Source organism: Rhinoderma darwinii, chromosome 9 (genome assembly GCF_050947455.1).
Source record: "Rhinoderma darwinii isolate aRhiDar2 chromosome 9, aRhiDar2.hap1, whole genome shotgun sequence".
NCBI classification, from domain to species: domain Eukaryota; kingdom Metazoa; phylum Chordata; class Amphibia; order Anura; family Rhinodermatidae; genus Rhinoderma; species Rhinoderma darwinii.
The window spans coordinates 33,002,393-33,026,842 of NC_134695.1; the positions used below are offsets into that span (position 1 = coordinate 33,002,393).

A 24,450-nucleotide genomic window follows, 5' to 3' on the forward strand; every position below is an offset into this window, starting at 1 on the left:
GACATTGGACAGAGGAAGATTGGAAAAAAGTGTTATGGACAGACGAATCGAAGTTTGAGGTGTTTGGATCAAACAGAAGAACATTTGTGAGACACAGAACAACTGAAAAGATGCTGGAAGAGTGCCTGATGCCATCTGTCAAGCATGGTGGAGGTAATGTGATGGTCTGGGGTTGCTTTGGTGCTGGTAAAGTGGGAGATTTGTACAAGGTAAAAGGGATTTTGAATAAGGAACGCTATCACTCCATTTTGCAACGCCATGCCATACCCTGAGGACAGCGCATGATTGGAGCCAATTTCATCCTACAACAGGACAATGACCCAAAGCACACCTCCAAATTATGCAAGAACTATTTAGGAAAGAAGCAGGCAGCTGGTATTCTATCTGTAATGGAGTGGCCAGCGCAGTCACCAGATCTCAACCCGATAGAGCTGTTGTGGGAGCAGCTTGACCGTACGGTACGCAAGAAGTGCCCATCAAGCCAATCCAACTTGTGAGAGGGCCTTCTGGAAGCATGGGGTGAAATTTCTCCTGATTACCTCAGCAAATGAACAGCTAGAATGCCGAAGGTCTGCAATGCTGTAATTGCTGCAAATGGCGCATTCTTTGACGGAAGCAAAGTTTGAAGGAGAAAATTATTATTTAAAATAATCATTATTTCTAACCTTGTCAATGTCTTGACTATATTTTCTAGTCATTTTGCAACTCATTTGATAAATAGAAGTGTGAGTTTTCATGGAAAACACAAAATTGTCTGGGTGACCCCAAACTTTTGAACGGTAGTGTATATTCTTTGTATAAAGCGCTTGAGAAAGGGGGAGGTCCCCAGAAACGTCTCACCTGGTGTAGTCAGACGCCAACTTTTCCTCCAGGTAGGTCTCTGCCGAAGTCCACCAGATCTCAAGCCCGGAAAATATGACATCTTAGGCTGGATTCACACAAGCATGTTCGGTCCATAAAGGACGAAACGTGTTTCGGCCGCAAGTCCCGGACCGAACACACTGCAGGGAGCCGGGCTCCTAGCATCATAGTTATGTAGGACGCTAGGAGTCCCTGCCTCGCTGCGGGACAACTGTCCGTACTGTAATCATGTTTTCAGTACGGGACAGTAGTTCCACGGAGAGGCAGGGACTCCTAGCGTCGTACAAAACTATGATACTAGGAGCCCGGCTCCCTGCAGTGTGTTCGGTCCGGGACTTGCGGCCGAAATACGTTCCGTCCTTTACGGACCGAACATGCTCGTGTGAATACAGCCTTACCGGCCTTATTCATATGGGGCGTTTACTTTTTTGCACTTCTTGCACTATTTTATAGTGATTTTGTATATCATCATATTCATACAAAAGTATCTTTTTATTTTTTTTTAATTTTCATCATCCGCTGCGCATTAAACCAATCGCGCAACACAACTTAATAGCATGTTGTGGTGGGGGGTGGGGGGGGTTATCTATGGAGCGGGCTCATGCACTGAGCCTACTCCATATGCTGCAGGTGTCAGCTGTTTATTACAGCTGACACACGGGACTAACGGACAGGAACAGCGATTGCGCTGTTCTAGGAGCCTGTAAAAATGATAATATACTACAATACATTAGTATTGCAGTGTATTGTACCAGGGATGATCGCTGGTTCAAGTCTCCTAGGGAGACTAATACAATGTGTAAAAAAAAAGTTAAGAAAGTTTATTACCACATATGGGGTATTGCCGTAATCGGGAGAAATAGTTTTACACGTTTTGGGCTGGTTTTTATTCAATATTCCTTGTAAAAATTAAACATTTCTATATAGATTTTCATTTTCACAGACTAATTCCAATAAATATATCAAAAGACCTCTGGGGTCAAGATGCCAACGATACCCCTAGATAACTTCCTGGAGGGGTGTAGTTTCCAAAACACTTTTGCGGAGTTTCCACTGTCTTGGCACCACAAGACCTCTTCAAACCGGACATGGTGCCTAAAATATATTCTAAAAAAAAAAAGGAGGAACCAAAATTCTCTAGGTGCTCCTTTACTTCTGAGGCCTGTGTTTCAGTCCATTAGCACACTAGGGCCACATATCGGATATTTCTAAAAACTGCAGAATCTGGGCAATATATATGACGTTGCGTTTCTCTGGTAAAACCTTCTGTGCTACAGGACAAAAAGTATTACAAATGAATTTCAGCAAAAATAATTACATTTGTAGATTTCTCCTCTACGTTGCTTTAATTCCTGTGAAACGCCTAATGGGTTAAGGAACTTTCTGAATGCTGTTTTGAAAACTTTGAGGGGTGCAGTTTTTAAAATGGGGTGATTTATGGGGTCCATCTAGGATTGAAGGCCCTCAAAAGCCACTTCAGAACAGAACTGGTTCTTGAAAAAACGGCCTTTTGAAATTCTCTTGAAAATGTGAGAAATTGCTGCAAAAGTTCTAAGCCTTGTAACGTGCTAGAAAAATAAAAGAATGTTCAAAAAATGGTATATGTGAGATAGTAATTATTCTGTATTACTATCTGTTTTACAAGCAGATACATTTTAAATGAGAAAAATCATAATTTTTGCACATTTTCTTTGAATTTTGGTGTTTTTCACAAATAAGCAATGAATTTATTGACCACATTTTTCCACTAACATAAAGTACAATATGTCACGAGAATCGCCTGGATAGGTAAAACCATTCCAGAGTTATTACCACATAAAATGACATGTCAGATTTGAAAAAAATGGGGCTGGTTCTGAAGGCCAAAATGAGCTTGGACCTGAAAGTGTTAAAGGGGTTGTCTAACGATAAAAAAAACAAAAAAAAACACTTTTTAAAATTAAGCCAATACAGCTCTTTGTTCTGGATTCTAAATATACATGTCCTTACAGGTCATATGGACGGGGGTTCTTGTCACGAGACCACCTTTAACCGATTTTTATGCCGATTTAGGAATATATTTTACCCATTTCAATACGTTTTTCTACAGCATGTGTTTGGCTTTTCGGGGTAGTCTCACTTGTCCTGTAATAGCTCCATACTGCAGCTGTGTGGTCTCATGATCCCAATACCGCAGCCTCCGGTTCTACAGTGCGACATGAAGCATCACATGGAATGTTACGGATGTATTCTAGTGGAAGAATAAGGTGCTTCATAGAGAAACGGTGGCACACGGAATGACTACTGACTTGAAGTTATTCCGTGCGCCGTGTGTACAGGAGTCTCCCATTTCTCCTAACTAGCACAACTATAGTCAGGAGTTTGTATGGATCAATATGGAAACAGCTGAGTGAGAGCGCTACCTCTTAGTTAGAAGGAACAGGAGAGAAGTATTTATAATCATGGGGGCCCCAGATTAAAAGGTCAGATTTAGGTGAATATACCATACTTATCCAAGAAAGTGAAACCTTTGAACTGAAGATAGTAACTTTATTTGCCACTAAACGCCACGCTATAAATGTTGCACTTTCAACTAATCTGGTATACCTGCGCTCCCACATGTATAGCTAGTTTTATGACCATTTAGCCTAGGTCGTGTGAATCAGTACTGCTTTGAAGGGAGAGTATTTACATACAATTTGTCCTTGAAAATATATTAAAGGAACCCACACCTATCTCTAGAACGGGGGCCCCTAAACCCGTTCTACTGCGGTGTTGTGGCTGAAGCGTGTGATTTCTGACCATGAATATGGAAACAGCGTAGCTCGCTGAGCTACGCTGTTTCTGTAACTTCCATAGTAGTGAATGGAAGTTACGGAAGCAGCGTAGCATGCGAGCGACGCGGTTTCCGTAACTACAATTTAGTTCTATGTAGGGGAGTTAGCAATCTCAGCTAAGGATCAGTTCACACACTGCATGCAACTGCAGTGATGAGATTAGCATTGTATGCTGCGGTCGACAGGTAGTGAAGCAATTGTCTGTATTTGAACTTGTTATAACCCTTATCTCAGTGCTCCTGGAAGGGAACGATCGGTCTTGAATGTATTGCTCACTCCAAGCTTCATATCAATCATACATCTATAGTGCATTCAACTTCAGCCCAACAGTGCTTCCTGTCTTCCGTCGATCCCGAGAAACCATTTCCCTGCATGTCTCAGCATCAGCAATTGCTTCTTCTTGGGGAAAGCTTTGCAATAGTATGTGATAGGCTGGATTTATTAGCTGTTAAGTCACCACCACCCCCTCAGTTGGAAGAGGTTTCAGACATCAATATAGAAAAGGGTTATTTACAGTTAGAGTGGTCAAGCTATGGAATGCCCTTCCCCAAGAAGTGGTGATGGCAGATACTATGTCAGCATTTAAAAAAGGGCTAGATTATTATTTATTGACGAATGGCATTGAGAGTTATAATTAATCAAGCAATGAATGACGGGTAATTTATTGAGAAAGGTTGAACCTGATGGACCTGTGTCTTATTTCAACCTATGTTACTATGTAACTGTGCTGGAATCAGGGAAAAGCCAGCTATAAAAACGGTATGAAGATTAACATTTCTAGGGACATGACACGTCCTCTTTAAAGGGATTATCTGAGACCAAAAAGCATTGGCTCCAGTGGTCCTGTCAGTCTGTCACTTGACTGCTGTAACCCATCACTGGCCTCAGGGGGATTGCAACGGTCAAGTGCTTGTAGTTGGCATGTCACCACTGCAGTACAGCTAACAAAGACTGGCGGGACCACCAGAGTGGCGGTGCTGGAATGGCGGGGGAAATACAAGGTGCGTAATGTTTCTTTGTTATTAGTGATTTCTTTGCCTGCCTTTAGCCAATCTCTTTTTGGTCCCGGAAAACCCATAAATACTTTACTTTGGTTTTATTTATTGCTACTAAAATGGTAAATACACAAATAATTATTCTATATGTGTACCAGGAGCCATTTCCACTCTCCTCCTTCTCACAATCCTGTGTCTAGTTGTAAGACAACTGGCTGTAGAAGGAGCCTTCCTCCACCGCTCTGTCTGCAGTAGGAAACAAAGGACATAAACCCCCACTACCTTGGAGTAGATAGGACATTGGGAATCTCCAAATCACCATTCACCTATAAACATACAGACACACATATCACCATTGCAGCTATTTAACATGTGATCCATTCAATGTTTCTGTGGTAAAATGAGTTTGACTGAAGTCAGAACAGGAATTGACAGAAGACCCAGTCATAGTCAGCTGCAGGATTTCAGCCGATAACTTCAGGCACCATTATTAAAGGTTTTCCTCATTTTCCAAGTAAACTTTCATACATTAGAAGAAATACTTCTTTAACATAGTATTTAGAAAGTGTTGTACCTTCACAACTGGGTGACCACCAGTAGAAGCTTTCACAGCACCACGACTACCTTCAGTTTCATAGTGTGCTCGATGATGAGTCTTTGGCTGTACCTCCACCTTCAGTTCAGACTGACCATAATGACTGGGTAAGGGCCAGTCTAATGGAGGCAGAGATGAAGTCCTGAGGAAGAGAGTGTTTTCATTTTAAGGCGTCCATTCACCAAATGACAAAAACATCTACACCACATATTATATGTACAGATCAAGTGCATTTATACTTTATAAACCGCACCATCAGGACGTTTTTACACCACATTCTATCCTTAACTTATGGCATTGCGTGTGCATGAGGCTACAGGCTTTTAGTGGAACTAATTGGAGTCTTAGGCTCACAATCCGTGCATGGAAAATGGATTTCTGACAAAAAAAGCTCTTTCAAAGATCAAAAATTTATTGGACATTCTTAACGATTCTTCTCTGCCGATGAATTTTATTGCTACAACTTTAACGCATATCAGGTATTGGTATAGAGCTGGTCTCAGTGGAGAGGGCAATTCTGCAATTGCTCACCTGACCCCTTTTGTTAAAAAAATTCCCCCGAAAAGCCACTGGAGAATTGCGGCCCCATTCATTTCTATAGGTCCATGCACACGACCGTAGTTTCCACGGTCTGTGCATGGCCCAGGAGCCTGGACCGCAGAAAGAACGGACATGTCTTATTACAGCCGTGCTCTGCGGTCCAGGCTGATAGGAAATAATGGACGCGGCCATGTGCACGGCCCGCGATTTTCGGCCGGCTTGTGGGTGACACTACGCGGCCGGCCGACCCGAAAATCACGGCCGTGTACATTGTTACTGTCGTGTGCATGAGGCCTTAGATGGATCGACATGCTGTCACTGAACCCGTCAGTCCTACTGACCTAATGGATTTAGGTCTCAGCGCAAGATACAGCTGCTGTGTATCCAGAAAACAAAGCAGTTCTATCTGAAAAAGTAAACATTTTTAATAAAATGTAATTACAACGTTGAACCAAACACACTAATACACGGTTTTATTTATACAAAAAAAAAAAAAAAAGTAAAAAAAAGTTGTACATACATAGCCTTTAAAAAAGGGGTTGTCCCGGCATGGACAACGGATGACCACAGGATAGGTCATCAGTATATGATCAGTGGGGGTCCAACACCAAGACACCGCACCGATCAGCTGCTCCGGCTGCCTCCGGGCATCGGATGTCCATGCCGGAAGCAGATTTCTCCGGTCACAGGATCGTTATGCAGTGGTCGGAGCCATCTGCTTCCGGCTCGGAATACAGCATATCCTGCATAATAACCGGCACCCGGAGGCAGCAGATCTGTGCAGTGTCCGGGTGTCGGACCTCCACCAATCATATACTGATGACCTATCCTGTGGATAGTTTATCAGTTGTCCGTGCCTGGAAACCCCTTTAAGCAAATTGTCGCAAAGATACAAGCTGATGTAAAGACATTTGTATCTTTGTGACTTCCTGTCTGGAGCATTCAGCACATTTTCAGAACAGATGTCTACTAAGCCTATGTGTCCCATAAGTGTTCCCTTTGGGCATTTGTGAAACTGGTTTGTGTCGGTTTTCTTTTTTTTTTTGTACTGAAAAATATACTATACTTTTCAAAACCCAAAATGGAAGTCAATGAAGAAAAAATAACTTGCACCCTCTGCAATCATTCTAGAGTACGCCACATTCAATGATTATAATGGACATTACTTTTGCTGAGAAACACATAAAACAAATTATAGTTTTTAGCTAAAAAAAATTAAAAGTAAAATATACCAATATTTATTTGTACTCACCGAAATATAGGCGTGTGTCCAGATTTTGGTTTATTCCACGTAAAATGCGATGGAACAGACAAAAACTGATCAGTGGAGGAGTCCTTCTTGAGTAAATGGGGAGAACCTGAATTATCCTCCGTAGGTGTCTCACGGGTTGGAGATAAATTACCTTGATCCTCAGTACAAAGATCAACTTTTCCTAGTAATGTGGCACTTTGGTCTTCAGAGGTTTTTCTTGTTTTTAGGGGGACAGCAGTCTCCTGGAAGCACTGGGATGGAGAAGCATTAGGAGCAGATGTATATGACAAACCGATCCAAGTATCTTCTGTGATGCTTCCCCTGGGTGAATGGCTGGGAGATGGTGTAGGGGAGTGATGAGGGGAAGCAGGACTTTGATAGCAGATATCCGCACTGGAGTGTCGTCTCTTGCCACAAGGAGATGTAGGCCTAGACGAAGGCCTAGATGTAGGTCGTGGGCTTAGCCAGTTCTCATCAGTAATGCTAGTTCTAGGAGAGTGGCATGGGGACTGTCTGGGTGATAAAGATGCACCGTAGCCTAACTGCTGCCATGTTTCATCCCCTGTAAATCCTCTGGGAGAACAGCTAGGTGATGTCAATGGCGATCCCAAAGTGAATCGTGCTGCAGCCTCATTAAGCTCTGAATCAACGTCATCATAGATGTGTGAAATAGATTCACAAGAGGATGCATCCGAGAACCAGCTCCTGGAGGAAATGCTGCTTCCAGGGCTTGGACTTAATGATGGCTCCCTATAAGATGGCTCGAGATGGAGGTAGAGATGGTCACGGGATGGTCTTTCATTGTAGTCATTTTCTGAGCAATTGTTGTGCAGTTCCTCTGTGGTTTCAGTATCCTGCTGGCAGTTAGGAGATATAGATGTGATCTGAATGCTGGGACATTCAAATGGCTTTGGACCTCCAGACTGACTGTACTTAGATTCCTGCATTTCATTTGTGCCATAAGTTTTATAACCATGTAAGCGGGAAGAGGGAGAGCGTGTGGAGCAGTGATGTTGAGGTCCATGCTGAGGGAGGGAAATGGGCTGGTTCACTGCTGATAAAGGTTGGTCTACATTGAAGATAAAAAATGACGCACTGTCATCAGGCTGAAGATCTGAAAATGGGGAAAGAGTAAAACATTATCACAACATTTACTTTATGAACAAAATCTATCTACCTGTAGTTAGGAAATAACAGACAGAGCACAATAAATGACCATGCCAATAGGTATTAAAGTATCAGTTTGTAAGGTGGAAAAAAGTTGTGTCCATCCAGCCTATCATTCTGCAATGTCGATCCAGAGGAAGGCAAACCCTTCATAAGGCAAAAGCCAATTCCCTCGTTTTAGGGAAAAATTCCTTCTCGACTCCAAAATGGCATTTAGAATATATCTTTGGAACAACAACCCATATACCGTAATCTAGTAATCATAACATGCAATATTATTTTACTAAAGAAAAGCATACAGGCCCCTTTTGAAGTCTTTAAGTGAATTCACCATAACAACATCCTCTGGCAGAGAGTTCCATAGTCTTACTGCTCTTACAGTAGAGAATTTAGTTGTGCGTCTGTATACAAACATTTTTTCCTCTAGACATAGAGGATGCCGCTTGTTATAGTTACAGTCCAGGGTATAAATAGATTATGAGAGAGATCTCTGTATTGACCTTTGATATATTTCTATATAGTTATTAGGTCATGCCTCAGCCGTCTTTTTTCTAAATAAACCCTCATTTCAATAATATGAATACTGTACTCCACCCATTCCATTTATTACTTTGCACCAGCTCAAGCTCTATGTCTTTCTTGTGCAGTGGTGCCCAAAACTGTACACCATATTCCATGTGCGGTCTTACTAGAGATTAATAAACTAGAACTATGTTCTCGTCATGTTAATCTATGCCCCTTTTGATGCACCGCATAATCTTATTTGCCTTGGCAGCAGCTGCCTGACACTGGTTGCTACAGTTACATTTACGGTCAACTAAAATTCTAAGTCCTTTTTTCATGTCAGTTTTACACTGTATTTTCCGATTTAGTATGTAATGGAGACATGTTTTCCCTTCCCAAATGCATAACCTTACATCGATCCATGTTAAACCTAATTTGCCATGTCTCTGCCCAAGCCTGCAGGTAATAAGTAAAATATAGTGGACAATGCTGAAAAAAGTAACCAGAAAGTTAAAGTAACACTAAACAGAAAAAAGGCCAAAAAAAATATTATATATATCCCAGCAATTCCTAGCTAACTCTCCTCTACCCAGCGCTGGTTAAGGCCCCATGCACACGGACATAATTTTGATCCGTAATTGTGGATCAAAGTATACACCAATTAATTTCTATTGCCCACGGACACCTTCCCGTATATTTACAGTAGGGATGCACAATGCATCGAAACTTCGATATGGTTTCGATACCGTGCATCCCCAAACGGTTCGATACCGTTATTTCATGTATTTCGATACTTAGCTGTGCGGCCGCACAGCTAAGTATAGTAACACATTAACATATCAGAGCGGGGCTGCGGCTCTGTAATACAGCCATTGCCCCGCTCCTGAGTCCTGAGAAGTGTGCGCTGTCAGGATGAATTTTGGGTGAATTTTTATATACCTTATTTTTCTGACTATAGGACATACTGGACCATAAGGTGCACCCTTAATTTAAAGTAAAAAAAGAGAAAAAGGTGTGTGGGGGGGGGGGGGGTTTCTTTACATTACCTACGGATAACATTCAGGTGATATGGTAAAAACACTGTACCACAGTGCCTTAGTATAATGCCAGCCACAGGGACCCAATACAAAGTCAGCCACAGGGACTCAATGCAATGCCAGCCACAGAAATACAAGATATTGGCAGCTATAGTGTCCTCACCCTACCCTGAACTCACCAGACATCAGAGATGTGGAGAGGCAGGGGTTAAAGGTGATGAATCTGAACGTCCTAGTAGGGGCGTGGCTAGAAGGTCCCTGCAGATGAGTACCTGCACGGATTTACGGTTTTACAAATGTCTGTTATTTGCACACTGAGCACTCAGATTTTACAGAACTTTGTGTGTAATACATGACTGTTTAGTGAGCAGATAAGAGATTCTGTACACACAGCACAGGACATGCTGCTGCCATAACAGTGCACCGCAAGGACCTTTGAATCAGGAGCTCAGTCTCCTGCTTCCTCATACATTGGCATCTGAATATGTTCGGACTATTAGATGCAGCAGAACATTACAGCACTGTTTTTAAGACAAAAAGTGCGTCTAATAGTCCGAAAAATACGGTATATTTTTTTTCCCCATAACTTGTTTTTTATTGGGGAAAAGGTTTTTTTGTCAGGTATCCCATTAGGCCCTGACAGAGGCTAATAGGTGTGCGAAGACGGCAAACCTGGGGGCAATTCTTAGGTGACGGCTACTATGGCAACCCACGATTGTATCGTGGGCATTGGACGACAGAGGGAGCCTCCTCCCCCTGTCCAACCACCTAGATGCCGTGGTCAGCTTTGACAAGGACATCTAAGTGGTTAAAGTGCCGAGATCAGACTTATGTGAAATGTGAAAACCAAAATAATAACCCATGTCGTTTTTGTTTTTTTTTTAACATTTCTGCACATCGCAAACTTTGATCTTCATTCAAACAGTATAGAGGTAAAGGTGACTTAATTACTTTGCAATGATTTATTCAACAAATACAATTCATAGATTTGAGGATTTCCTTATGTAGAAGCCAGATGAGCCCCTCAATCACACTTAAGCCTTATTCAAACAAACGTGTAAATTGTCTGTGTGACGGCCGTTTTTTTTGGGGGGGTTTTTAAAGGCCGTTTCAATGGACCGTGTGAAAGGCCTGTGAAAAAAATAGGACATGTGTACTATTTTTGTCCGTTTTCACGGATCTCTCAATAGACTCAAGTCTATGAGGGTTCCGTGGAAATGGATCCCGCACAGGTGCAAATCGGCCATGAAAAAAACGACCGTTTTCACACATTTGTCTGAATAAGGCTTTAATGTAATAGATTAAACAGGGCCTATCAAGTATGGGTAAATATTATAATACAACAGAGGGGAGAGTTTTTGTTTTTTTGTTTAAGATATACTTTAACAATAAGTGGCATTTTTTCTAATATAGAGTATTTTTACTTTTACACATGGAGTTAACTGGTCAGCAATGATTCCTCTAGGTGGCCACAGACTATTCCAAGTATCTTTTGCATCTATTGGTTTGGTGATATAAAGAATATCAATTCCCACAAATAGTTTAGAGAACCAAACATTTATCAGGCACAATTTAGGGCCCTTTCACATCAGCGTTCTTTTCCACTGAGGGGTTCAGTTGGATGTTTCAGTCAGGTTAACCCCTCAACGGAGATGCAAACTGAAACCTCAGCTTCCGTTTCCCTCACCATTGAACTCAATGGTGACAGAAACCTAGCTAATGGCTTCCGTTTGTCACCGTTATGACAGGGTCCCGTAGTTTTTGATGGGAACAATAGCGCAGTCGGAAAGGAACGCTAATGTGAACACAGCCAAACTTGTGAGGTATTCTGTTGGTTATAGATAAATTTGGAAATAAACACTTAATTTTCCTCAGAAAAGGCTGCAAATTACGGCTGAAATCACACAGAGTTTTTAATTCAGTTTTAATTTAGGCAAAGCCAGGAGTGGATCCAAAAAGAAAAAGTATTAAAAGGAAAGACGTATATACCTCCTCTCGAATGTATCGACTCCTGTGTTTACGGGGGAAGAAAAAAAAAAAATAGCTGCCACAAAAACTGTGTGAGATCCCAGACTTATCTTCTGTTTATCCCCCTGGTTTGATGGGGATCTGGGTGCTTGATTCACAGACATACAGTAAATATAAAAGACTGAATACCGACCATTATCTAAAATGTATTAGGCTATGTTCACACAAGGCGGATAAGCTGTGTAAAAGAACAAAGCGTATCCGTCCTAGAACCGCAGCGAATTTCTGCCTGAAAAAAAAACACCAAATGGTGGTCAGATTTTTCTGGCGAAGCCACTGCTGCGGAGAATGCAGTGGTTAAAAAAGAAAAACAAGCTTACTTACCCCCATTTTCCGTTGTCATAGCAAGCATCTCCGTGCAGCCCGGCCTCCTGGGATGACGCAGCAGCCCAAGTGATCGCTTCAGCTTATGATTGGCTGTAGCAGTCAATTTGGGATCAAACGTCATCCGATCAGGCCGGCCTAGACAGAAAACAGAAGCAAGCAATCGCTAAGACAACGGAGAACAGGGTAAGTATAAGCTTTTTATTCATTTTAAACCAAATAGTTTTTTTTATTTTTGAAGTTTTTTATCCATAAAAATTGGACCACTTGCTATTTGGTGCCGATTTTACCTCCCCTTGAATTCAATGAAGAAAACCTGCAACAGAATAGCAGCGACTCCACAGCATATATTGACATGTATCAGAGATGTAAAAAACGCACCGCAGGTCACTTTTTGAAAGTTTTTTTGCATCATGTGGATGAGATTTGTTCAAATCTCATCCATTCTGCTACTGAAATACCCATGTGTATTTTCCACAATGAATTCTGTTGTGGAAAATCTGCAGTGTTGATTACCTGAAGTTGCAAGGCGTAAAATCTGGAGATTGAGTCCCCTATGGCTTTCCTGTTCTGAGGTTACAACCGCTTTGGAAAGAGAAATTACAGATTATTGGAGTATTAACGCAGGTTCCACTGATGACAATCTAGTGTGGGACGCCTATGAAGCAAATACCAGAGGGGTGATTATACGGGCAATATCCTCACATAGGAGGAACATGGCTGAACAACGTACGGTTATGAGGGCTGAACTGGTTGTGGCTGAGGAGAAATATCTCCAGACTAGGGACACTTTGGCCTTTACTGCCTTCCCAGAAAAGCAGCGTGAATATAACCGGTTATTTACTGAGCTCGCTGGAAAGAAAACGTTCTACTCCCAACAGAGGGGTTTTGAACAAGGCGATACGAAAGGTCTTTTGTGGGCTTACTTGTGTAAAGACAGCACATCGAGCCTCATTTTGGAAGATGTCACCTCTGGTACTGGGATGTCGGTTAATGACCCGCTGACCATTAAGTACACCTTTGCTAAATTTTACTCTGAATTAAACCCCTCTAAGGTCCCAAATACTCCATCTGGGCTGGAGACGTACTTTGGACACTATTGTATTCCCCACTCTGGTTAGCGAAGATGTTGATTTGCTGGAGGCTGACTTGACTATAGAGGAAATTACTGAGGCTATTAGATCCTTTCCGAACAGGAAAACCCCAGTTCTAGATTTCTAGATGGTTTACCCATAGTGTGGTATAAATTGCATGTTCAACTAATTGCACCTCAAAGCTTAACCTTTTTCAATCCTTCAATGGGAATAATACCCTCCCCGCTTTTATGAGAGCGGCTCTTATAGTACTGTTCCCAAAGCGCCGTAAAGATCCTAAAGATTGTAGCTCGCACCGCCATATTTCACTCCTCAATTGTGATATTAAAATATTGGCCATGCGTCTGCAAAAAAAATAATTATTTCTCATCTTATTCATCCAGACCAATCTGGGCTCATGCCAGGGAAAGCTACCGATGTTCACCTTCAGCGGCTCTTCACTAATATATCATCTACTATAGGGTCAAGCGGCTCCAGAATAGTGGCCTCTCTGGACCTTAAGAAGGAATTCAACTCGGTGAAGTGGTCTTATCTGTGGTCTGTGCTAGGTAAATTTGGACCCGGGATTATCTGATGGGTGCAGTTATTATACTCCCAGCCTATAGCCAGGGCACGCTACAGCTGCCCACTGGGCAGGGTGGACAGGCTCTTCCAAATTTATACCTCTACTTTCTTGCTAGCCAATTGGTGTATGTTTGGTGGTGGTTTACCCATAGACACTTTAATCCCTGTACTGATCTGGAGGCTTCGCTTCTCGGTTATTATAAAGCCCTGGTGAACTCCGCATATAGACAGGACCCCCTCCGGGACACGCACTGACCATCCCAATGAAAACTACTCTGAAGGTCTGGCAAAGATCTTTGCTTCTCTTTAATTCTGGAGAGGAGTCCTAGCCACCTAGGAGACCACTCTGGTATAACCCGCTACTGCCGCAATCGAGAGGCCTCCCTAACCATGGTGAATGGGCAAGCCTGGGTGTATTGACCTTGGAGGATGTAGTGGTGGATTATAGAAAAAATAGCTACTTTTGCACAAATTCAGTCCTAACATCAAATCCCAACTCATCTTAGGTTCCGTTATTTCCAGTTTAGACGTGCCCTCTGGTCGCAATTTGCAGGATATAATGTCAGAATGTGTACGTCCGCGGTGGAGGATTGGGTGACACTGGAGACGTTGGCTAAACCATTATACACACTTTATAGGCAGTTGTTAACTACATCTTCTATTAAACTTGATAGAGCCTTGAATCGTTGGTCTCAGACTATATCCTCTGTATCTACCGATGATCATAAGGAAGTGCTATCCGCTCTGACCTGTCCATTCATATCTACAATGGACCAGCATATTCAATTGAAATTTTCCCCCAAATTTACACCTCTTCCAAATTATTTAGAATGGGTCATGTGCCTACTCCTGTCTGTCCGTGGTGCTGAGGGCTCCTTCATACACATGTTCTGGGAAAGTCCGATTATTAATGATTTCTGGGCTGAGGTAGAATTTGAGCTTAAAGTAGGACTCCCTTGTATACTTGATCCCAGAATGTGTCTTATTATTGATAGAAGAAATTATACCTACTATAGCTGTTAGATCTCTTCTGACACACTTATTGTTCTATGCTAAAAAGATGAGACTCCTTCATTGGAAACATCCCAAGGTTCCTACATGTCTTGCTGGTTAATTCTACCTTGCCACTATTTAAAGAGGCTCTGTCACCAGATTTTGCAACCCCTATCTGCTATTGCAGCAGATAGGCGCTGCAATGTAGATTACAGTAACGTTTTTATTTTTAAAAAACGAGCATTTTTGGCCAAGTTATGACCATTTTTGTAGTTATGCAAATGAGGCTTGCAAAAGTCCAAGTGGGTGTGTTTAAAAGTAAAAGTCCAAGTGGGCGTGTATTATGTGCGTACATCGGGGCGTTTTTAATACTTTTTCTAGCTGGGCGCTCTGAAGAGAAGTAACATCCTCTTCTCTTCAGAACGCCAAGCTTCTGACAGTGCAGATCTGTGACGTCACTCACAGGTCCTGCATCGTGACGGCCACATCGGCACCAGAGGCTACAGTTGATTCTGCAGCAGCATCAGCGTTTGCAGGTAAGTCGATCTTACCTGCAAACGCTGATGCTGCTGCAGAATCAACTGTAGCCTCTGGTGCCGACACGATGCAGGACCTGTGAGTGACGTCACAGATCTGCACTGTCAGAAGCTGGGCGTTCTGAAGAGAAGAGGATGTTACTTCTCTTCAGAGCGCCCAGCTAGAAAAAGTATTAAAAACGCCCCGATGTACGCACATAATACACGCCCACTTGGACTTTTACTTTTAAACACGCCCAGTTGGACTTTTGCAAGCCTCATTTGCATAACTACAAAAATGGTCATAACTTGGCCAAAAATGATCGTTTTTTAAAAATAAAAACGTTACTGTAATCTACATTGCAGCGCCTATCTGCTGCAGTAGCAGATAGGGGTTGCAAAATCTGGTGACAGAGCCTCTTTAAGCTCACTTATGAAGCCCGCGGGTGCCCAGACAAATTTCTGAAAGTGCATAGCCTTGCTACTGATCTGATTGCATGGGTCTGGAATTGGCTGGCATCTCTTTGCGGTCCCCGTTCCTTCGCTAACTGTTGCTATTGACTGGTCCTCATCAAATTTTATCTAATATTTTCCACTGATAAGGAAAGGCTGTTTGATTCGTTTTTTTTTATTGTATACACTTACTGATATGTGAAGTAATATATCCGTGCGTTTTTGTTTAAAATGGACCTTGTACACGTGGTACTGCTGTACTATTTGCAGTGTGTATTTTTTTTATACTTCTCCATTTTGTACCGCTGTTTGATATGAGGTCTTAATAAAACTACCTTTAAAAAAAAAACTAAAAAAAAACCTGCAGTGTTTACGCTGCGTGTGAACATACCCTTAGAGAGAAGATCTCCGCAACACAGAATAGTCTGACATTTTAAAACTGTTATCTATCTAGAAATACAGGAATTAAGAAGGATTTTTAGAAGACACCTGACAATCATTTGTAGTGCTTTGGGTGAGATTTGGAGCTGCATAGTAATGCAATTGAATTTGAACCTTTAATGATCAGGCCAATTTTCATTTTTAATTTTCTATTTACCCATGCGAGGCTGTGGAGTGCACCTTTGGGATTCTGAGCAGCAAATGGCGGATATTGCAGTCCTCTCTGCAGATGAGCCCGCATAATGTGACGCTGGTTATCCAAGCCAGTGTCATCCTCCAAAACTTCTGCCGGATTCACGATGCTGGGTTGAACGGTGAGCTGCAGAATTACATGCAGACATCGAACTTTCCTCAGGAACATAACCAGTATGGCAGACCTGGAGCGTCAGGACAGGCAATCCGGGAACTCTATGCTGACCATATTATGTCACCTGCGGGAGCGGTTCCATGGCAAATGGATGCTATCCATTAGAAAATATGATTCTGGGCTATTTCCTTCTGAGTTTAGTTTATTCAGTTTAGTTTGTGTAGGGACTCGCAAAACAATGAGGACCCTTGACATGGTTACATGCTTACAGTATTTCTGCCTAAATAACTTACTTTTTTTAAATAAAATAAAAATTCCCCAAGGTTGGTATTGTGGGCAGAAATACCTACTAATATCTCATTATACTGTGTGAAAACAAAAAGGAAAATCTATAAAACAGAAGAAAAGGTTTTTGAAAAAAAATTAAAGAACAATTTCTTTTGTACAGTTTTGTCTGTCATTTATGGTGCGTGTGATATACTGCAACATAACCCTTTAGGTCTACAGTTTGACATATACACTACAATCAAACATCCCACACATACTATGAAGACATTATTGAAAAAGCAAACAGGAATAAAATATAAAAACATTTTAATACAATAAAATACTCAAAATAATAAATCAAAATAAATAAAAACCTATAAAATCAAGCCATTCCCTGGTGAACGAAGAGGTGGAAGGTTTTGCTCCGATGATATCCCCACATCCCACACCTTGTCCATGTTGTGGTGGCTGGTAGTACTGCCCATAGGGAGCACTTGGCAGGTACATTGCTCTGTCTTGGGAAAACAGGTACTGGGATGAGTCGTGGAGGTAAGGCCTTTGTGGTGGTGGCAGTTATGCGGATGGTCTTCTGTGGCAGTACTCCAATAACTGGAATAGCTCATTTGGATCAGGGTTAGTTTTGAATACCTTCTGGCAGTTGTGCCAGACTGCGGCAGAACATGTCCTCCTGGGTATCTGGGCTCCGGCCCCTCAAATGTTGTAATACCTGTGCATCTAGCTCCGCCCTTGTGTCCGCAGTGGCAGGTATGGGTGGTACATTCCGTGCTCTTCGACGCACAGGTGGTCTGCGGGAGGCGTATCTTTTTGCGGTTGGTAGGTGACAGGGTGAACAAGTCAAGCTGTTCGATGTGATGTGGACATCGTATTGCTGGGTGAGCATGACTCCACAGCACCGGATTCTAGCTGTGTTTCGTTCGAGTCCACTTCTGGGTCATTTTGAACAAGATTGTACTTCGTTCTATGTAGCGAAAATTTGAAAACATTATTAATTTTTAAAACTGTGTGTCTTGTATACCTATGATCTATCAGTAGGCCCTACACACAATCAACATAGCAGAAATTGACAGATGGAAGTTTGCTAGGTACCAGGCCGGTCCCTGCTACCTAGCATAGCTCCACGCGTCACTAGACAAGTACAGTGAAGGAAATAAGTATTTGATCCCTTGCTGATTTTGTAAGTTTGCCCACTGTCAAAGTCATGAACAGTCTAGAATTTTTAGGCTAGGTTAATTTTACCAGTGAGAGAAAGATTATATATAAAAAAAAAAAAAAAAAGAAAATCACAGTCAAAATTATATATATTTATTTGCATTGTGCACAGAGAAATAAGTATTTAATCCCCTAGAAACCATTAAGAGTTCAGCCTCCTCCAGACCAGTTACACGCTCCAAATCAACTTGGTGCCTGCATTAAAGACAGCTGTCTTACATGGTCACCTATATAAAAGACTCCTGTCCACAGACTCAATTAATCAGTCTGACTCTAACCTCTACAACATGGGCAAGACCAAAGAGCTTTCTAAGGATGTTAGGGACAAGATCATAGACCTGCACAAGGCTGGAATGGGCTACAAACCCATAAGTAAGACGCTGGGTGAGAAGGAGACAACTGTTGGTGCAATAGTAAGAAAATGGAAGACATACAAAATGACTGTCAATCGACATCGATCTGGGGCTCCATGCAAAATCTCACCTCGTGGGGTATCCTTGATCCTGAGGAAGGTGAGAGCTCAGCCGAAAACTACACTGGGGGAACTTGTTAATGATCTCAAGGCAGCTGGGACCACAGTCACCAAGAAAACCATTGGTAACACATTACGCCGTAATGGATTAAAATCCTGCAGTGCCCGCAAGGTCCCCCTGCTCAAGAAGGCACATGTACAGGCCCGTCTGAAGTTTGCAAATGAACATCTGGATGATTCTGAGAGTGATTGGGAGAAGGTGCTGTGGTCAGATGAGACTAAAATTGAGCTCTTTGGCATTAACTCAACTCGCCGTGTTTGGAGGAAGAGAAATGCTGCCTATGACCCAAAGAACACCGTCCCCACTGTCAAGCATGGAGGTGGAAACATTATGTTTTGGGGGTGTTTCTCTGCTAAGGGCACAGGACTACTTCACCGCATCAATGGGAGAATGGATGGAGCCATGTACCGTCAAATCCTGAGTGACAACCTCCTTCCCTCCACCAGGACATTAAAAATGGCTCGTGGCTGGGTCTTCCAGCACGACAATGACCCGAAACATACAGCTAAGGCAACAGAGGAGTGGCTCAAAAAGCACATTAAGGTCATGGAGTGGCCTAGCCAGTCTCCAGACCTTAATCCCATCGAAAACTTATGGAGGGAGCTGAAGATCCGAGTTGCCAAGCGACAGCCTCGAAATCGTAATGATTTACAGATGATCTGCAAAGAGGAGTGGGCCAAAATTCCATCTAACATGTGTGCAAACCTCATCATCAACTACTAAAAACGTCTGACTGCTGTGCTTGCCAACAAGGGTTTTGCCACCAAGTATTAAGTCTTGTTTGCCAAAGGGATCAAATACTTATTTCTCTGTGCACAATGCAAATAAATATATATAATTTTGACAATGTGATTTTCTTGTTTTTTTTTTATATATAATCTATCTCTCACTGGTAAAATTAACCTAGCCTAAAAATTCTAGACTGTTCATGACTTTGACAGTGGGCAAACTTACAAAATCAGCAAGGGATCAAATACTTATTTCCTTCACTGTATATATAATATGTACTTATGGGCCCAACCTCCATCACATCAGTCAGGAACATCAGCTGTTGAGTGTATAGGTAGGGGCGCTTTGCCCTGTGCCTGTCCCCACTTTTCCCCTTGTCCTTGCTCTCCCGATGGAACCGATCCCCGGCAGGTGTTCCATCGGGTCTTCAGCTCATCCACTAGAAAAAAAAAACATTAAAATCACATAAAAAAACAACATGGCTGCAAAGGATGAGGGAGCATAGGTATCGGGGGATACTTACATAATTTTTTGCATCGTGCCCTCGTCGCCTTCTCCCACTCCTCTTGATCGATCTCATCAGCCACTTCTTCCTAAGCACGGTCCTTTACATTCCTGTCCTGGTAACCACCCTGACGCTTGTCCCAAATTTATGGGCGCTCATGCACCAGGGTGATTAACTTCTCTACTTGCTGAGCACCCAGAGACAGGATTCCTGTCCTGTAGTTTCCTCTATTCCGCGCATAAAATGATTTGCCTCTGCCGTGTCTAGACCTCACGGCTTCAACTTGGAAAGTCCCTTGCGTCGCTAGGCAACATATCCGCAATTGCGGATACACACGGATGCTAATCACCATGGCATCCGCAATTTCCACGGTCCCATCGATTTCTATTGGAGAGGTTGTGGATTCGCAGGATCAATAGAAGCACGGTCATGTGCATGGGGCCATTGAAATGAATGGGTCCGCAGTGTATCTGCAAAAATGTGGATAACTTGCGGCCGCAAAACTATGGTCGTGTGCATGAGGCCTTAGACAGCGGCAAGACAAAGCTGGGTTTCATCTGCCATACATATATTATCATCCCTGCAAACAGCTACTGTATTACCAAAACCATTTTTTCACTAAGCACATGACACGTCATGCAACTTTAAAATCAGTTAAAATTGCATGTAAAATTCAAAATTGCATCTATAAAGGCCAGTATCCCACATGCAGTTTTAATGAAGTTTTTGGTGCAGTTTTTAGCTTAGTTGTTGAAGCTACATCAGTCTTTTCTTAAAAACGTTGCTTTCTTGGGATTAAACTTCTGGCTTTGGCTCAAAAAAACCGAACCATAAACTGCACCAAAAACAACATCAAAACGAAGTGTGATCCTGGTAGAAGGCTGGATTCACACGCTGCGTAAAAATGCCACACAAATTTCGCACTTTAAAGAGACTGTCACCACATTATAAGTGCGCTATCTCCCTCATAATGTGATTGGCGCTGTAATGTAGGTAACAGCAGTGGTTTTTATTTAGAAAAACGATCTATTTTCACCAAGTTATGACCTGTTTTAGCTTTATGCTAATGACTTTCTTAATGCTCAACTGGGCGTGTTTTTACTTTTGACCAAGTGGGCGTTCAGCCTCATACACTTCTCTCCATTCATGTACTCAGCACAGCGTGTGCTGTCACTTACACCCACATTAACGTTACTTTAGTGTCTTGAGAGTAAATAGACATCGCTTCCAGCCAGGACGCGATGTCTGTTAAACACTCCCGACGCTTTGGTAATATTAATGTGTCACTTACTGTCATTTACAGGGTGATCTCGCGAGATCTAAGTGAGGATATTCCCAATCTTTGCTGGAAGATGGATTGGGAAAAAAGGATGGTAATGAAAACTTCCTGTTGGCAGTGGAATTGATACAACCTTTGGAAGAAAGGCTGGTGTCTTAGGATGATTCGGTCAGGGAAAACTGTAAAGCATGGGGCTTTATAGGGAAAAAGCCTGTAATTATCCAGCTCTTCTGGCTGTTGTAATTGCTAGAAGAAAAATGGTTTTAAATGTTAGTAGCCTGAGCGAGAGATGTTAGGTATTGATTCAAAAAGGTAGCAGTAGACTGTACAGATAGCACTAGATTTAGGTCCCGGGGGGGGGGGGGGACGGGGGGGGGACTGTGGAATGGACTACTCGATTTAGACGTTCACAAGCTTTTAATAATCTCTTAATGAAAGCATTATCAGCTAACTTACAGTCTAAAAAGGCATTCAGAGCGGATACATGCAGCTTAGAGTGCGGGTTTTTAGGCACTGCAATGCTATGTCTAGATGAACGGTCCCATTTGTGCTGGGAAAAGAGGATGATCTTTTGCCAGACTCTCGGATATATCTTGGAAGTGACTTTTTCGGCAATTGGGAATATGGGATTTTCTGATGCGGCGATTTCAACTACTCCAAAGTATCATTCGTTTAGCATCCAAGCCGTCAGATGAGGTTGAAGAATGTTTGGATTAAAGACTGGTCCCGGAGATAGTGGGTCTGATAAGAGGGAGAGGTCAGTAATTCTCTGTTGCCAGCTGGAGGAGAAGAGGGAACCAAGATCTTCTGGCCCAATGAGGAGCAATCATAATTACTCTGGCATTCTCTTCTTGGATCTTTGCCAACACCCTCGGAATCAAGGAGAATGGAGGAAAGGCATAGAGTAGAGTTTCGGCCAACTCAGAGACCGAGAATCTACCTTCAATGGATCGTCCTTGTGTGAAAGGGAAAAAAATCCTGGGACTTGATGGTTCTCCCTCGAAGCAAACAGATCTAGATCTTGCATCCCCCATCTTTGGGTGATTTGACTGAAGATATAAGGATTTAATCTCCACTCCTCTTCCCTCAAAGAGAGACTGCTGAGAAAATCTGCTGTTATAGTCTTTTTTGCCTCTTACATGGACCGCTGAAAGGGAGAGGACGTTTTTCTCTGCCCACATCAAGATTTGAGATACTCTGTACAGGTTCTTGCTTCTGGTTCCTCCCGGTTTGTTCAGGTATGCCACGGTGGTTCTCTGCAGAGATGATTGAAGAGCCCAAAGCGCCTCTTTTACTGTTTCCTCAGATTGGAAGTGGCTTTTGCCATGAGAGGATCCCATAAGCCCTAGGCCAGAGAAGAGGATGTATGGGCTCCCCAGCCTTGACTGCTGGCATCTGTCGTGATGACTAGCTGAGGTCTCGGTCTCCAAGTGACTCCTTTCTGGAGATGGCTTGATATTAACCACCAGTGTAGAGATATCCTCACCGCCGAAGGCACTTTCACCCTTACGTCTAGGGAGACTTGGTCTTTGTCCCACACAGAGAGGAGAAACCACTGTAGGGGTCTTGAATGCGCTTGTGCCCAGAGGACTGCTGGGATTGTTGTAGGAGACCTAAGATAGTCATAATCTCTCGGATGGAGTGGGATCGGTTTCTGCAGAAGAGAAATTTTTGATGGAATGGAAATCTGTTTTTCTTCTGGAAGGTAAGAGGTCCTTTTCAGAGAGTTGAGGACCCCCGGGAAACATTTCTTCTGGTTCGGGAAAAGGTCTGATTTCTTGGGATTTATTAACCAGCCTAGAGAAGAGAAAACCTGAAGGACCAGTTCTAGATCTAGAAGCAGCTGAGAAGCGGATGAGGCGGAAGTCGTCTAAATAATGAATTATCTGGACACCATTTAGATGAAGAAAGGCCGTAACTTCCGCCATTACGTTCGTAAATATTCCTCGGGCCGAACGGAGTCCGTAAGGGAGTGCTTGAGACTGAAAATTATGACTTTTGTTATGTAAAAACAGAGAGGTCCTCAAGAACATCAGAGATTCTGGATGCATTGGAATGTGGTAGTAGGCATCTGTTAGATCTGGTGTATTACAATTTGAAGATAGACTATTTACTGCCGATTTTATGGTCTTCGTTTTGAATTTTTTGTATGTTAGATAGCAGTTCAGGGCTTTCAAATTCATTATGGCCCTTGCCGAGCAGTCTGTTTTTTGATGAGAAATACAGGAGAATAGAACCCTTGACCTTCTTGGGATTCTGGCACCTGAATAATAACTTGCTTCTGAAGAAGTAGAATCTCTAACTCCAGGGATATAACATTTTGCAGAAAGACGATTCATTGATAGGAATCTTTGTGGAGGGGAGGCAAGAAATTCTAGTTGGTAGCCATGATGTATTATATCTAGGATCCAGGAGGAAGGTGAGATGTTCTTCCAGGCTGCCAAAAAAATCCTTTTACCTGCCCCCTACCAGATCTCCGGCATCACTGTGGAGGTTGGCGGGATTGATTGTCCCTGTTGAACATGACATTTTTCCCCTTGCCTTTATACGGTTGGAATTTTGAGGACTCCTGCTTCCTCCTGTAATTCTGTCCGCTTCCAAAACGATTCTTCTTTTGGGTCCAAAAAATTTCTGTTCCGCAGGGAACTTCTTTTTCTTCTCGGCAGCCTTTTCTAGGAAGTCATCTAATCCTGATCCAAACAGCCGGTCTCCATCGCAAGGAATGCCTACCAGTTTGTTCCTAGAACGAGGATCTCCCGACCAGATCCTTAAAGAGGCTCTGTCACCACATTATAAGTGCCCTATCTCCTAGATAAGGAGATGGGCACTATAATGTAGGTGACAGCAGTGCTTTCATTTAAAAAAACTATCTATTTTTACCACTTTATTAGCGTTTTTAGATTTATGCTAATGAGTTGCTTAATGCCCAAGTGGGCGTATTTTTACTTTAGACCAAGTAAGCGTTGTACAGGGGGAGTGTATGACGCTGACCAATCAGCGTCCTGCACTCCTCTCCATTCATTTACTCAGCGCATAGGGATCCTGCTAGATCCTTATGTGCTTTCTTATACTTACACATTAACAATACTGAAGTGTTTAGACAGTGAATAGACATTCCACGGAATGTCTATTTACAATATCTGCACTTCATTACTCTGTCTGTGGTAGTTACAGCAGAGGAAGCGTAATCTCGTTGTAACCTGTCATTTACTGTGTAATCTCGCGAGATTACGCGTCCTCTGCTGTAACTACCACAGACAGAGTAACGAAGTGCAGAGATTGTGAATAGACATTCCGTGGAATGTCTATTCACTGTTTAAACACTTCAGTATTGTTAATGTGTAAGTATAAGGCAACACATAAGGATCTAACAGGATCCCTATGCGCTGAGTAAATGAATGGAGAGGAGTGCATGATGCTG

General features: G+C 42.5%; 1 protein-coding gene across 1 annotated transcript in view; it reads right to left on the bottom strand.

Annotated features, from left to right (window-relative positions):
• Positions 1-24,450, bottom strand: part of NFATC3 (nuclear factor of activated T cells 3) — a 172,695-nt gene that overhangs the window by 113,130 nt on the left and 35,115 nt on the right. The window contains exons 2-3 of the mRNA XM_075837492.1: positions 7,060-8,173; positions 5,247-5,409 (exon numbers count right to left, since the gene is read on the bottom strand). Coding sequence (XP_075693607.1) covers positions 5,247-5,409; positions 7,060-8,173 — 1,277 coding nt within the window. The remainder of the gene's footprint in view (positions 1-5,246; positions 5,410-7,059; positions 8,174-24,450) is intronic.